General features: G+C 54.7%; 2 protein-coding genes across 2 annotated transcripts; both read right to left on the bottom strand.

Moving 5' to 3' along the window:
* Window positions 1-4,823: 4,823 nt before the first annotated feature.
* On the bottom strand, window positions 4,824-5,867 carry LOC112891383 (monothiol glutaredoxin-S5-like). Its single transcript, XM_025958227.1, has one exon. The coding sequence runs from the start codon at window positions 5,673-5,675 to the stop codon at window positions 5,211-5,213; it is 465 nt and encodes a 154-aa protein (XP_025814012.1). The 5' UTR covers window positions 5,676-5,867; the 3' UTR covers window positions 4,824-5,210.
* An 8,151-nt stretch (window positions 5,868-14,018) lies between these two features.
* LOC112893950 (fasciclin-like arabinogalactan protein 11) lies at window positions 14,019-15,195 on the bottom strand. Its single transcript, XM_025961489.1, has one exon. The coding sequence runs from the start codon at window positions 14,990-14,992 to the stop codon at window positions 14,249-14,251; it is 744 nt and encodes a 247-aa protein (XP_025817274.1). The 5' UTR covers window positions 14,993-15,195; the 3' UTR covers window positions 14,019-14,248.
* Window positions 15,196-15,784: the final 589 nt, after the last annotated feature.

Raw genomic sequence — 15,784 nt, 5'->3', positions numbered from 1 at the left:
TCATGACTTGAACTCCACTCTAGGGTAGGAACTAGGAATTAAGATCCTGTGATCACACTGGTTGAAAACAACATGTGCTTAGTACTTTTTTTTCACTTTTACCTTTGTTTCTGGCGATGCCCAGGTATACATATGCTTCCTTTCTGCTCCAAAACGTTGATCTAACTATGCTTGGATTACCAGATGCTCGCTCGATGGCGACGGACAAGGGTCTCTAGAATACCCCACCTGCGACTAGGTTAAGACCGAACGGAAGCTGTTGGAAATTGGCATAGATGGCTACATGCACGTGCCTAGTAAAACAGGTCAGTCGTAGGCTCGTAGCATAGTTGGTGCACCATCATAGATCATACAACAACGGTCAGGGAAAAAAAAGAAGAATGCGAAAGCTTCGGTGTTATGCTGTAGTAGGCTGCTTCTAGAACATCTTGAGTGAACCGTTCAACACCGCTCGGCCTTGCATACGGATGACGATGTAACAATGCAGGCAGAGGCAGTGCGCCAGACCTTCAAATACTGTGACGCGGAGTCACGGACTCCGCTGGTTCATCAGTGACAAGGGACATCACGTTCTGTAGATCAAACGGCATGTTCTGACTTTGGAGTGCCGATCAAAACGTTAACAGTCCTGAAGCACGTCATCGAGTCCCATTTGGTGGCAAATTGTGGGCATCAGCATGGAATGGTCTCCGCGACGAAGCATTAGGATTTGCGATCTGACCACAAGCACCCCTAACTCTTAATTTGTCGAACATGCTGTCATGCGGTGTGGATCTCCTTTGTATTTCAGCACGCCGGCCTCCGCTAGGCTTTTCAATGTCGTTGGTCCGCCGCCACATCGACGTGCACTTTCAGAGATTTTACCCCGCTGCAAAGTGCAGGTCTCCCGGAATTTCAATTCCACCTAAAATCTTTGGACGACGGGGCCGGAGTGCATTATTCTTTGTGAAATTCAGATGAAACGACCAGACGAAGATTAGGAGTGGCAGAGTCGTACGCCGCTGATGAGGCATGTGGATACCGAATCCTCGATTACATCTCACCTGGCCATGCTCCGTCGCGTCACGCAAGCTGAGTTGTGCATGTGTATCATTTAACAAGTGCTGGAGGCATCAGCAGATTACGTCCCCGTGAGCCGTGGCCGTTCAATTACAGGAGTTTATTCCCCACGGGTGCCCACTTGTCATTTCTCTGCATGGCCAGCAGGTGAGTCCGAAATGGGTCTTGCCGTTTCATTATGCAAGACTATACATGCCAGACGTGTCCTCTTTGCCTCTAGAGCTGCCGCTTTAAGTTCAAACCAAAATATCAGAACCAATTACCTACTACCACCAGGATGTTCCGATTCAGGAAAAGACCAGGTGTTCAGTCAATTCAACATCGACTATAGTCACACACACACATGCCTGCTGGGCTTCTAAAGAGAGTTTACAAGCACGGCAATCCTGCTGGAGGCTTACGCTTCCATGTGTTGGCCGGGCAAGCTTTTTTTTTATCTGATTGACAATTCTCTGTGGAAACTTGCATTCGATTGCTGTCCATTTCTCCTTGTACGTCCCGTCCCTCTCTGTCAGTCATTTCCTCGTGCTTTTCTCGTTGAAGCTGTCCTAGTGTGACTGAAACACACCGTGAGCTCATATTGATCTCTCGAGTGACGACTCAAGAGCGTGACAGCAGGGTAACCTTTACTTGTCACTCCTCTTGAGAGGAAAGCATCAGTTCTTACCTGTCACTTGCGATCGCTTCCCCTTTTATTTTGCCATTTAAGTGCGGCGATTAAGCGTTAAATAAACCGTTGTCAAATCCGCTTTTAGCTACAAAGATGACAGGGCCCAGTAGCCGCCACACACACGTTCCCGCCCGACCAAGACACACGGATGCATGCATGTGCATCATTAACTGCGCTAAACCATGTGCATTAGCACTAAGCTACTGGTAGAGAACAAGTGGGGGCTTAAAATACACAAGCCCCCTGCCCATCTGGGCGTTCAGGCTACGTGGCGCGACTAGAAACACACCCGGCAGGAGGCACGACGCCAGACACGCATGATGGTTTGTCATGTGTGCAGGGTGCAGCCCCACAGGAGTTCTACGGGTTCAGTGAACGTCCTCCGGGTGGTGCCCTACGGCCGGCCCTTCAGGCGCAGAACGGACAGGGAAGAGAAGGAGAAGCCGAGCAGGAGACAGGCCAATCAGAAGAAGCCTGTGAACGAAGATGCGCGGGATCGGCGCGCGGATCGATCGGATTGCAACCCGTAAACAAACGGCGCACGCGAGGCGCCCCTCCACGCCGCATGTCGGAGCGGAGCTGCGGCGGCGACGTGCGTTGTAGCAGGCACGGACAGAGAGGGATCGGCCGTGAGACCAAATAAAAACGACCCTGCTGTCCGGCGAGCTCGAGCTCGTGTTCGTCGGGGCATTGGCATCGCCGTGGACACCGCGCGGTGTACGCTGGTGACGATGTGTCTTCTTGACAGGGGAGGCGGGAGGCCAAGGCACGGGGGGGTGGGTGGGGGGGGGGGGGGGATAATGTATAGTATGGTAACCGGGTGAACTGAGAGTAGTAGGAGGAGCTCCCGCAGCATGGAAGGAGATGCAGGCGTTGTCCGCTTGCTCGCCGACAGCCTCGTCAGCGGCGCGTGTGCGTCCCTGTGCGCTGCACATCTCGCCGATTCCGGCCGTCAGCAACGTGTGGCTCGACCATGATTGGGTGGCTTTGACTTGCGCGTTACCGCCTCGGGGACACGTAGCATGAGGGTACCATGAGGGCGGCATGAAGGTTCCTCCCTACGTATTCTTAAAGAGTCGAGAAAAGAATGGCGTGATACTCCGTTGCCATGAAGGCTATTTAACTCGAGCAACATTTGTTTACTGTTGAAATGCATCGACATACTGAATTGAAAGCAGAGAGACGAGAAGCGAGGTCCGGTTGGAGCTTAGCGTAAAGCATGTACATACTACCTGGAAACGCTAGAGACTGGTACTGTCGCCATGACAGCTCCTGCGCTATATCGTTGGCCCAAAGGGGGCCAGTGTAATCACGAGAAAGGGAAAAGTTGCTTGTCACTACAGGGAAAATAAAACTGAAAATGATCATGGGAGCAAAGGACTTTCCCTTGAGCACAACGCGTTAGCACTTAGCAGCACTCTGTGCGGCGCTGTTCATTCATCAAGTGTGTAATCATCAGCCCACCAGAAAAGAAAAGGAACAGATTTCTGCACAGACGCAGACATGGAGATGACTCGGATGGCTAGTGGTAGTGGGCGACTGGGCGTGCGGTCTGTCGTTCCCTGGCATCCCTGCCCTGACGGCCAATGACCATGCCCGCAAGTACAACAAGTAGCACCCCTCTTTCCGCTGCGGCCAGGGCGGCGAAGGGAGTGAGGACCACAACACAAACTACGCTGGAATCTTGGCACGCTACGGCGGCTGTACCGCCAGCACGCCAGTACCTGCACGCAGTATCCATGCGGCTGTTTGTTTTGCCGCGGGTACAACCACCACAGGCGAAGCGAGCACCGAGCGCGCCGCTACGGTCGCGGCCAAACGCGGCTGATGCGGCGCACATGGCGTATTTGGTGCGGGTGGGCCGCGGACGCGTTTGGTGGCCGGTGGCCGGGCGCGGGGCCGGACCCCCGGACGCGCGGCGGCCGCCCGATCCCGCCGCTTTGTCGCTTCTCTCCGCCCTCGTTTTCGAGTGGCGGAGAGAGGTGAACCGAGCCCGGCGGCCATACGGAAGTGCCGCCGTGGGCAGGGAAAGGCGAAAAGCTAGCTCAAGAGCGGCAGCGGCTGCGCGACAAGCTCAGGGCGCCGGCCGTGAAATTTCCCTCTGCCTGGTGGCTGCCTGCCGGCTGCCACTGTGAAAGGAATCTCTCTCACACACGCGCGTGCGAGCACCAGTGATTCAGTCCGGAGCGGATTCTGACAAGAAAGCCCTTTACCCAGTCCGAGGAAGGACGCCTGGACGTGCCCCGTACTGTGCCTTTTGTACTCCGCTTCGGAGGCGAACATTTTTTGCGCTGCTAGATCCTATGGCTGCGGGACTAGCTGCGGTCAATTGGCCTGTGGAACCCTCTCGCCGCAGTCGCAACCGCATGCGCGGCACGCGAACCCACGAGACGGCAAGTTTGATTTCTCCTCTGCTGCGTGCTTTGCTATGCTCCCTGCGACTCGAACTCTGCGGTTGTTTCCAGTTCACGCTCATCACTGCTTACGCACTGCGCAAGTGCGCAGTATACCACTACGGTTTTTTTTGGGGGGGAACAGTATGACTACGCTTGTCCCACGCAAGAGTACAGCGGAGCAGATCGAGCTACTAGTTCCTTAGTTGCATCGTCTTCCGTTTGGCACCACTAGTTCTCTTCCACGAGCAGCCACGAACCAGTTGCAGCAACACCCAAAAACCATAATTTTGTTTATGGCAAAATCGTGCACCTTAGTACTGCCAACATGAGATAGTTGGGTTATACTGCATCAATTGGGGTGGTGTCTGCCTAATCCAGGATGTGCACCCTAACATCCTGCCTATTTCATTTCATTTTTGCTAATCTACTACAAACAACGTGGGTAGTAAAGTTCGTTCAAAAAATTTACTTCCGGGGGGTAGGAAAAGAAAAGGATAAAAGATGCGTCCCTGACATGCTGATCGCATCATGGTGCGGTGACGTCCAGGCGTCCACCCATGCCACCTCAGCAGCCGGCCATGGATCGAGCCAGCAGAGCACAGGACAAAATGAAAATGCCGTATACGGCCGGCAATGCACCGTATGGAGCAGCAGTATACCAGGTGGTATGACGCGCACAAAATGGTCCGAGAACCACGTGAAATGGGAAACCGGACAGCTCATCCTCATTAAAATCTGAAACCGAAACGACTGTACAGATGCGGCAAACGTCCCTCTGTCTCTCTCTCTCTCTCTCTCTCCCATCTTCGCTCGTCTTCCGTATTCACATGATGGAAGAAGCGAAGTGAGCACGCATCACACACGCTACCATACAAGCTATTACCGGATAAAATTATGTAAATAAATTAGAAATTATCGTTTCCTTTCTTGCTTCCCCTAAATCAAGAAAATCGAACGAAGTCCTAGTGGAGCACACCGTCCGCCGCGGTGTGATGTAGTACTCGATCCAACGGCCAGGATTAAAATTCACGACGCCATCGCTTCTGTGAAGCTGGAAGGGAGGAAGAGAAACACGCCTGGTTGAATTAGAGCCAGAGGGCGCCGGCCTTCTTGAGGATGGGCACGAGCTCGCCGGAGATGTGGACGGCCATGAGCCGGTCCAGCCCGCCCAGGAGCTTCCCGCCGACGAACACCGCGGGCAGCGCGGCGGCCTCGGCGCCGCCGGCCGGGACGACCCCGGCGAGCGCGGCCTCGTCGGCGACCTCGTGCACCGCCGGGTTCACCCCGAGGCCCTGCAGCAGCCGCTTCACGACGTGGCTCAGGCAGCACCCGCGCCGCCCCACCACCAGCACCGGGCTCTCGGCCACGGCCCTCTCGACCTCCGCCCTGCCGCCGTCGTCCCCCGCCGCCACCCCCGCGGCGTCGGGCCGGGCGGTCTCCTCCGCGCCGGTGGTCGCCGCCGCCGGCTCCGGCTTCACGGCGACGACGCCCGCCTCGGCCGCCGGCATGAGCCACGGCCGGGCGCTGCTGTAGGGGATCGCCTGGTACATTACTTCCCCCACCTCCCCCCGACGTGCTTCGAGTTTGACGTCGCGGCCGCAGGGTCTCTCCCCCCTAACTTTTCCGTTCTCTTTCTCCCTCTCCTTATTTTTTCTCCTCCTCCCTCCCCTCGCGGGCGCGGTTCGTGTGTGGGTCGCGATGGTTGGGGTGGGCGCTGGTGTAAATGGCGGGGCGACGCGGGATATATACAGGGGCGGGAGGTGAGGTGGGCGGGTGACGTCACCGCGGCCCCCGCGCCGCGACGCGGGGGTAGCTTTCGACCGGTTCGCGCGGACTGACTGCTGCGGCACGCGAGTCTCGCTCGGGGTCGGGGGAAGGAGTGGCGTTGGCGTGGAGGGGCGTCAGCCGCGGCTCGATCGGGGGCGCGCCGGCTCCGTGACGACAGCCGCTACGGAGGCGGACGCGGACCCGCCGCGCGCGTTGCGGTTGGACTCATGATGGGGGCGGGGCCCGGCGGCCGATCCTGATCCTGGGCGGGCGGGCGGAGCAGCCTGAGCGGCCGCGAACAGCGGGCACGATTTTTTTCGCCGCGGGGGGGAGGGGGGGCTGCGTGCCTGCGAGGTGGCTGCCGACGGTTGGCTGCGTATTCCGTTGTGCCAAGTGGACGGATCAGTCCTCGTCCTAGCCTTCTTTCCGTAGCCTATCGGCACATCCACGGAGTGGGAATGCAAGTTTTTTTTTTGAAAAAAAGGGGGGAATGCAAGTTATTTCGCTGAGATAGGACGAGGCCATCGTTTCTTTCCGTAAGATATAATTCTACTTATGGTTACCCATCTAGATCGTCATCAACTGCGGATCGAGTTGACTAATCGCGCTGCGTTCCGTTTGGATCAACGGCGAAACCGTATACTATGACCTCTCCCATTCCGAAGGGAAGCGGTCAGCACAGACCAACCGGGCCCCGCTAGCTTGCCACTAGCTGTAGTTTGTTTCCGGTCGTCGATCGCGCGCCCGGCGTTCTCGCGTCGCGTGTGTGGTGGCGTCGGCAGCGTCGTCGTCGTCGTCGTCGTAAACTCGTAATCCGAGACGTCACGCGGGCTGGACGCTCACCCACCGCTGTTACTAATTGCCTTGCGGCCCTCGTATTCCTCCCGTTTTTTACCAGCGCAGCATGCCGGGCGGCGCGCGCGTTCCCGGCAGCCAGCCCGATTAAACTATCGCCGGTCGAGCCGGGCGCGTCCCGATCGACCGGCCGATCGGGCCAGCATGGGAGGAGAGGACGACGGCCGGTCCGGTCAGACCTACCGTGCGCGCGCGTGTGCTGTGCTGCCCGGTTGCCGCCGGTCGGTCGATGGAGAATACGATCGCTCTCGCGTGGGCGGGGACAGCGCATGTGGATCACGTATGACGTCCCTTTTGTTGGCCCCGTACGTCGCTGCTTCGGTCGGGGGCTTGGGACCTTGGGGAGAGGACAGCACGCGTGACGCATCTGGAGGAGCATCTGATATATTTTTTGTACTTGCCGCTCTTGTTTCTTCACTCCGCTAGCGTCTCCTTGCGTGCTGCAACCGTGCTGCTCATCGGATTATTTTATACTACTGTGCAAGGTGACAATTCATCGGTAAAAAATAAGGATTTCCGAGTTTTTCCTAAGTCAAATTATGATAAGTTCTCTTAATTTATGAGATGAGCATTAACATGTACCACCCAAAGGATAGATTATAAAGTTATATTTCATGATTGATCAAACCGTGCATATTCGACATCGTAAACACTATTTTCCCGTAAACTTGTAAAAACATAGGATAATTTGACCTATGATAAACTCGGAAATCCATATTATATATGGAACATAGGGAGTATATATATGGGAGTTATTTGGTGTTCATAATAAAACTATATACTACGTTTCTACTTCACGGTAAAATAGCAAGGTGAATAGCTTTAGAACTATGAAAAGCATTTACTTGGAAGTTTCAGCGAGTAGATGGACGGCACAATCGCCGCCGGACAACAAACAATGCTAAATGCTTGCGTCATTGCGGAGCCACATGACGCACAGTAGCATATACATGCAAGCACGTACGCCAAGCATCAAGTCCTACTTGGCATATTTTGTCTTGGCTTCCTCCGCCAAGTGGACGACACATACGTGCTGGTCTTCTAAAGCTCTAAAGAGAGACAGAGGAAAAAGTACTAATCATACGGTCCTAATTAAACTAGTAGAGTAATCTTTGACGTATATATATACGTTTTCCACTATAAATAACTACGCACGTTTTGATCTAGATGCTGTAATAAGGTTTCGCACCTTGTTATAGATTCAAACATTTGTGTAACTCAATGCTTAATTGTATTTCATTTCAAAAAGAATAACCAGCGCGCCGGACTGGACTATTATTCGTCTACACCAGATGAAATCAGTCCCAAATTTAAAACCGTTTTGATATTCGTTTCGAAAGAACAGATTGCTAACTAGGTTTTGAAATTATTAAACGTTATATATTCTACTTTAAACACCGAGATATACATAGACAATGACATGGATGTATCTATAAGACTACTGCTCATGATAGAAACTGGGGCATAAGGATACACACGCGCGCGCGCGTAAAAGGAAAGACTCCATATCGAGATTCTCGCTTTCCAAGTACAACACGTCGTCCCCAAACGTGCCCAACAAAATGAAACTATATGAGAAATGGCAGGGGATATATAGGAGCAAAGTTTTCTCGCTTAGTTTGGTTTCACATGACGAATCCAAGCCGACTGATTTGCATCCAACGTTGAGTTGTGTTACTAGTTGGCCGGTGGTCATCAGGCAGCCAACTAACCCATGCGCTCAGATCTCGAAGCCCCACGTTCCCTCACGTTCTGGCCGCGACAGACCCCGAAACCCGCTGCCCGGCCGGCGTCGCGACAAAAACCGGCGAAAATACCGGCGCCCGACCGCCCCGGAACGAACGGGATCCGCCTGCGCGGTGGTCGCCGGCCGGCCCTCTCGCCCGCGCGGGGCTCGGTCAGATTCAGAACGCGCGAGCTCGTCGACCCATGCCGCCCCGTGGTTGCGCCCCGCCGACGCCCGACTCGACGACGTCACGGCGCAGGTGGGGGGTGGGGCGCGCCGGGCGCCACCGGACGCTCGTGGCGTCATCCTGGCGTCGGCCTCGGGGCCCGGTGCGGATCCCCCTGACGTGGCGTGGATATCGCCATGTCCGGATATGGTTCGCGGCGCCTGGCGCACCCCCGTTCCGTTTTTTCCACTTGGTGTTGGTGGTGGTGCCTCGCCTGATCGCCTCGCCACTCGCTCGGCCGCCGCGGAAAGCTTTCGGTTGTCCCGTCCACGGGGCACGTGTTAGCGGCACAAGCAAGTTTCCAACAGATGCGCCTCTGTCACCGTAAAAGAGAGAGAGAGAGAGAGAGAGGAGGAGGAGGATTTAGTCCACGATAAACATATTACAGGCGATCGACAGGCTCATCGTACTGCAACCCTAACCTCATCTTACGACTTTATCAGTCGGCACACTTTGTGGTTGGAGACCGGTTTAATTGCAGGACGGATCGGGGCACAAATGGCAGGAGAGTGACCTGGGGCCCGGGGCAACTTCCAGTTTCTCCCGGCAACGGTGGGGGTGCGTGGCATGTCATCCCGCACGTCATCTGATGCAGAGCAGGTGCGTTAGTTTCTTTGCATTTCCGAGCGGAACAGACATGGTTCAGAAAGCTAAGCCCGGACGTCACTGTTTTTTTGGAGTTTGGTGCGGCGGCGGCATCAATCCCTTCCCTGGGAGTAGAAGCGGCCAACTGTCGCCTCGCCGGTTCGAGATCCGGGGCCGGGGAGAATAAACGCGGCGCGGCGGCCACTCCTTCGGTCGGCCTCGTAAAAATCTTGCGAGCGAGCCTCGCGCGCGCGCAGAGATGATTCGCCCCGCAGTCCCGCACCACCCACCCAGGCGCCTCCCTTTTTCATTTCTCCTACCGAAAAGGCGGCGGGCATCGCACTTGCTGGCTGGCGTAGCGAGGTCGTCGTTGTCGTGACCCCGATCGCGAGCGGAACCACGTCTTGTGGTGGGTTCGGCGTCCAGCGCACGCAGAAGGCGAGCAAGCCAGCGTCCCTGGCTTACTTTTACGACCGACTGGTGTCGAGGTGCGGTCTCGACTCTACGGATGTCAGTCACACGGCGGTGCTTAGTTATGATATGATAATGGTAGAGAGCACACATACACACCGGCGATCTGCCGATCTTATCCTTTGCTCGGCTAACCTTGTCACGAATTTATGAAACCTGTTGACCTTGTCCCTATCCGTTGCGAGCCAATTCTATACTGCACACGTACTGCCACGTTCGAGCTTCCAGCAACCTAGGATGAGTTGCGCGCTTCGTTGCGCCCGTGAAAGGACGACGCGCGAATACTAAATGCACTCGTTCTATGTATGATGTCCACAAGTAAAATTGAAAAGGGAAAGGAATGTCGAAAAAAGAAAATATTAAGAAATACATATAGTGTACGTTCTTTTTGTGCAGATTGATGCCCTTAATACTGGGCAATCAGATAGCAAAATAGAAGGAGCCTGCAATGAGCTGTTGTTTTGACGAGCAACAAATCAAAACCATCTAATATAAAAAACGGAGAGGAATATCAACTAACAGCAAGATCGAGTACGTCGTATTTAGTATGCACGGTTAGAGGCAGCCATATAGGTCCACTGGTGGTCGCTGCTCCACCTGGAAACACGCATGGACCATAACTTTGACGTCCATCTTATCCTCAGGCAGTAAACAGGCTGAGTGGTAAGGTGAAAGAGATAGAAGATGAGAGAGAAGAAACAGGTTGTAAGCTTGCAGCCCATTTTAACACAAGAACTAAAAAATTTTATGAGATAGATAAATGAATTATATATTAATGATGAAGAGCTAACCATTATACAAATAGACTAAGAGTTAGACTATAAAAATTCTTACAGCCAACAGCTGGCTGTATTATTAATCTTTTCTCTTATAAACTTTTTCATTGTTAGTACTCACTCCGGGCGTTCGGGTTAGCCCGAACTTTCAGGTCGGGTTATTCGGGCTTTTGAAAGTTCAGGCTTTCAGAACATAAGCTCGAAATGGGCCTGCACAGACTACTGCCCGAAAATTCGGGTACCCAAAAACTTCGGGTTCGAGTTCGGGTAGCCCGTACTACCCGAACTACTCAAATATGAACCAAAATTACAGCAGCATTTGAAAGCAAATCTGAACAAAAACATCAATATTATGGGTAGTTTGGATATAAACTTAACAGAATATCACACTCACAGAATGTGGGCTGGGCCGTGGAGCGGTGGAGTCGCGACTCGCGAGATGTGACGGAAAGAAAAAAAAACTATGGGCTAAACGGGTAGTTCGGGTACCGCGACCCTAAACCCGAAAAGCCCGAAATTAGTTCGGGTTTTGACGATTGCAATCCAAAAAATATGTTCGGGTATCGGATAATGGGCTGAATGGGTTCGGGCTCAGGTTTTTCGGGTTTTGGTCCTGGAGCTCGGGTTTTATGCCCGGAGCGAGTTAGTACAAGGCGTGGCTGCGGACGTGGGGAGGGAGGCTTACACGGGCGGCACCAGGGAGGTGGCAGCGGGAGGCCGAAGGCCAGAGGCGGAGCAGCGTGACACCGGCCATGCGAACTGGGTGTCTAGGAGGAGGAGACGGAGAACGTGAGGAGCCCGTGCGATTCTTTTTACCCTCCTTTCTTACCTGTGTGGGCTGGACAGGTGGCACGCAGGGCGTCGGCCAAAATCTCAGCGGGACACAGAGGACGCGTGTACTCTTTGATTGGCTCACGCGCGGCACGCAGGCGAGCACCGGCACGCCGAAACACACACCTGCGTACAACATCGCGCGGACTCAACCGGGAACGATCCACGCGGCACGCAGCTATTAGTCAAAAAGCGGTAGTAGTAAATGGATAGCCTGGGGGATTACGGTTTTCTTCGGCGATAAGAGGTTACTTATCTAGCCCTGTTTAGTTCCCAACGTAAAAAAACCGTAAACACAAAATTTTTAAAGAAATCTTACTAATTTAAAGTACTAAATGAAGTCTATTTATAAAACTTTTTGCATGGATGGGCTGTAAATCGCGAGACGAATCTAATGAGCCTACTTAATCCATAATTTGCAACAGTGATGCTTACAGTAACCATCCGCTAATTATTGCTTAATCATGGATTAATTAGCATCATTAGATTCGTCTCGTGATTTACAACCCATCCATGCAAAAAAATTTATAAATAGACTTCATTTAGTACTTCAAATTAGTAAGATTTCTTTATAAAAAGTTTTTTTTTACCTTTACAGGTCCTGAACTAAACAGGCCCTTATTGTTATACCTGATCTTTATGGACTAGGGTTCTGTCATTAGTTGTGGCCTTCTGGGAGTGGAATGCTATGGGCCTACAGAGAGAGAGAGAGAGCTTCCACGTGGGGTGGGCTAAACGGTAGAAAAACCTAGTGCAGTACGTGTCGCATGTTAGCAACGGCCCGGTATTATGTGGCCTTGTGATCTCCACTGGCCGATTCCCGCGACATTGTCCGATTCGGCCTATCCATCGCAACGCGTGGGAATGAACACAAGGCCCACGTAAGAAAGCTGCTCGGGCCCGATCCGCAAAACCGGCGGCGAGACTCCTGCAGGCCCGCCCGGCCGCCGCCACTTCACCACACCAGGCAGGCAGGCTCAGGCACCACCGGCTGGGGAGCCCCGCGCCTGGGACACGCCCCAGCAACCAACCACCGCCGGTGCGACGCGAACCCTCCCGAGAGGCCGAGACGTCCGTTTCCTCCGCGACGGCTTGGCATTTTCTCAAGGCTGGACAGTGGACATGCCCGGTCGTTTTTTCTTCTCACTGTGCCGCGACCCCAGCCGAGACGCTCACCGCGAGTTTAGCTTCCGCCCCGTTGTGCGACGGTACGCCTCCGCGGGGCAGGAGTACCTTTCTCTCGTGATCCGGAAGAACGGAGCGTGGGAGTAGCTGGGCGTTTGAGACCACCTGCCGGCTGCCCGCTGGCCGCGGCGGGCGTGGGTGGGTGCCGTGAAGCGTCGACGTCGGTCGGGGTGTGGCTTTCTCAGAATATTTTTCTCCTGTCGTCATCTGCAATCCATCGACCAGGTTCAGGGGTGCCCCGTCACTCCTGCATTCCTGCCTGAAACGGCGGTCGATCGTGTGCCAGAGGGTTCCAGTCGCCTAGTTATCCCAACCTCCCAGTTTCCCAACAAACGCTATGGGCTTGAGCTATATGGATGGTGACATTTCCGGTGCCATGTCGCGGCGCGCGGCAATCAGACCCGCTGCTTTTGCTGAACCCTGGGCGTTTTCTACTTTTCTTTCTCCAATGCTGCTGGTTAGTCTGTCGTCGCGTTGTTTAATTCTTTGCAATGGAGCAAAAGTTTACTACCACGACTTTGCATGTTCAAAAGAACGGGAAGCGCCGGTGGTGGTCCGGACTGCGCAAAGCGTGGCTCCAACCACCAACTATGCGTGCCGGCCGGATAATCATCCGAGCTGAGCAAAACGGACTGTACCGACAGTGCTAGCTGGCCGTTGATGATTGTGAGTGATGCGTCGCCACTTGTCTATACCCGCCTGACAGCGCAGGAACGCCTGGTGCAGGATTTTTAGTTACCAACTTCAAAATCTGCTGCCGTGATGGACAGTCGGTGACGGACTGTACCAATAGCAGGGTAACAAGACCGGTGGTTCTTGTTCGGAGTGCCCTTCGGAAGTTCGAAGACAACGCGAACTGAACGGCGAGACATGTGAAGAGAAAACCATCCGGTCAGATGTCTCTGGACTCTGGTGGTTGGAGTCTGTTCTGGTGCATGGGCGTCTGCATCAAATTCTGCAAATGCGAGGTTCTAACATGAACCATATCAACGAGTTTCATGAGATTTTTTTGGATGTCAGAAGTATGGAAAACCTCAAAAACCAGCCTATATTTGTACAGATATACTCTTCCTCGCATTGCATTCCTTGCAGAAAGGTACCCCAGTCCAGTGGAAGAATCGATTTGTTACCAACCGAACCTGGCACCACGTGCTCGTGTAAAGAAAGGGACCCCTTTTCCACCCTGCTCCACCAACTGCACTACTAGCCCAGTAGCCCGAGCCCCCATCGCTTGCTAAATCCAAAACCGAAAACTTAGACGTGTGATGCCCCTGTCAAGCAGAAACACACGCTTGGACCAGCTACGTCTTGCGCTAACTGTCTGATTCGGTTGCTTAATCATTGTCTCCCACCAAACAAGAGTAAAGCGCCGACAACCTCTCACATTTCTCTGCAGCAAGGAAAATAACGCGCAGCTCGACGTGACGGCGATTACATGCCGGCAGCAAGTAGACAAAGAAAAAAAATAATAGAACGACTAAAAAGCAGTGATGCATTATGAACAGCCTCAAGCACATGAATTCAATCACATAACCCAATCTTACAGACCGCCAAGAACAAGAATGCAAAGAAGAAACTAGCATTATCGAAGAAATTTAAACAGAGAAGGGAGGAAGAAGGGGAAGGAAGGAAACACCACCACTGACAATCTCAGGCAAAGATGGAATCGGTGGACATTGGCATATTCTTGTCTCAGACGACTCACAACAGGTAGCCAAGAACGGCGGCGAGGCCAGCGACGCTCCAGCCGACGGCTCTGGCGCTGGCGGCGCCCGTGGGCTCGGAATCCTCGGAGCCGGCCGGCGACGAGGCGTCGGAGGAGCCGCCCTTCTTGGGCTTGCCCTCTGACGCGGTGGGCGCGGCTGCGGGGGCCTTGGCCCCGAAGAGCTCCAAGGGCAGGAGCACCTTGTCGACGGAGTACACGGCGAGCGGCTTGGTGGAGTAGAGCGCGTTGTTGATGCGGACGTCGACGACGCCGGAGGAGACGTTGACCTGGTTGTTGGTGTCGGAGGTGATGTTGAGCGTGTAGGGCCCGTCCCGGCCGGAGGCCTGGGTGCGGACGGGGTTGCTGGCGGTCTGGAAGGAGTCCATGCTGTAGAAATTGGCCAGGACGTGGCCCTGCACCAGCGACACCTGCTGCTGCTGGGTGAGGGAGTTGAGCGTGCCGGGCTTGAGGTTGTTGAAGGCGTTGTCGGTGGGCGCGAACACCGTGTAGCCGCCGCCGTTGTTGCCGAAGGAGCTGTTGAGCTGGTTGTTGAGCTGCGTGTCCTGCTGCGTCTCCTTCATCAGCCGGATGAAGGTCGTGTACTGCCCGCCCTTCTCCAGGATCGCCGTCACGTTCGGGGGCCCGCTCGGCGCCGCCGCGGGGCCCGGCGCCTGCGCCAGCGCCGCCGGAACCACCGCCAGCGCCAGGAACGCCGCCGCCACGGCGATGCGCCCCGCCATTGTGGGTGTGTGCGTGAGAGCTGAGGGCTGCTGCGGAGCACGGTGTAAAAGATCGGTTAGCTGGTGAGCGTAGAGTAGCGTAGTGTGTGCTACCGGTAGAGAGGCTAGAGCGGTGGGGTTGGTTGATATAGGGAGGCGTTGGCGTTGGCGGAGGCGGGAGGTGGGGTAGAGCGTCACGGCTGGAGCTGAGCTGGTGGTGGGGTGTACTGAGCGGTGGTTGCCCGGTGGTTACGACCGGCGGGGGCGAGCGGAATAAGCGAACATGCGTGCGTGCCGAGCTTGACGAGACTACGAGAACGAGAGGGCCCGGCCGGGACCGAGGCTCGGCCCCTCGCGGCGAGCCGGCGACGGGGTGGAATGGATAGAACTCGCAGAAGATGGCGTGTCTGTCCGCGAGCTGCCCGGTGGTGAAGGATGATTAATGGTGGTGGCCAGTGAGGTTGATGACGTGACGCCAACGCGTGAACGGCGGCGGCACATGGGACAAGGTTTGCCCGCTGGGGTCGTAACTCGTAACTGGTGCTAGTGCGGACGAGGACAGGGGACGCATGGATGCTGGAGTTGGGAAAACTATGGACGTGCCTTGAGAGTTCGTCACACGCATGTGGCTCGGTGGCTGCGGTACGATCGCGCACGCGCGCAGCCATCACGCTGGATGAAAATCTCGCGCCCCGAGGGGCTCGATCGTTGACATTTCGCACGCCAGGGATCGTAAACGGTCATCATACTTGAGCAATTACTCTCCTCCATGCCACGAGTAGTTTTTTTACTTAAGAGTCAGAGAAAGTACTG

This window comes from Panicum hallii, chromosome 5 (genome assembly GCF_002211085.1).
Source record: "Panicum hallii strain FIL2 chromosome 5, PHallii_v3.1, whole genome shotgun sequence".
Classification (NCBI taxonomy): domain Eukaryota; kingdom Viridiplantae; phylum Streptophyta; class Magnoliopsida; order Poales; family Poaceae; genus Panicum; species Panicum hallii.
This window is presented reverse-complemented; position numbering and strand designations above follow the sequence as displayed.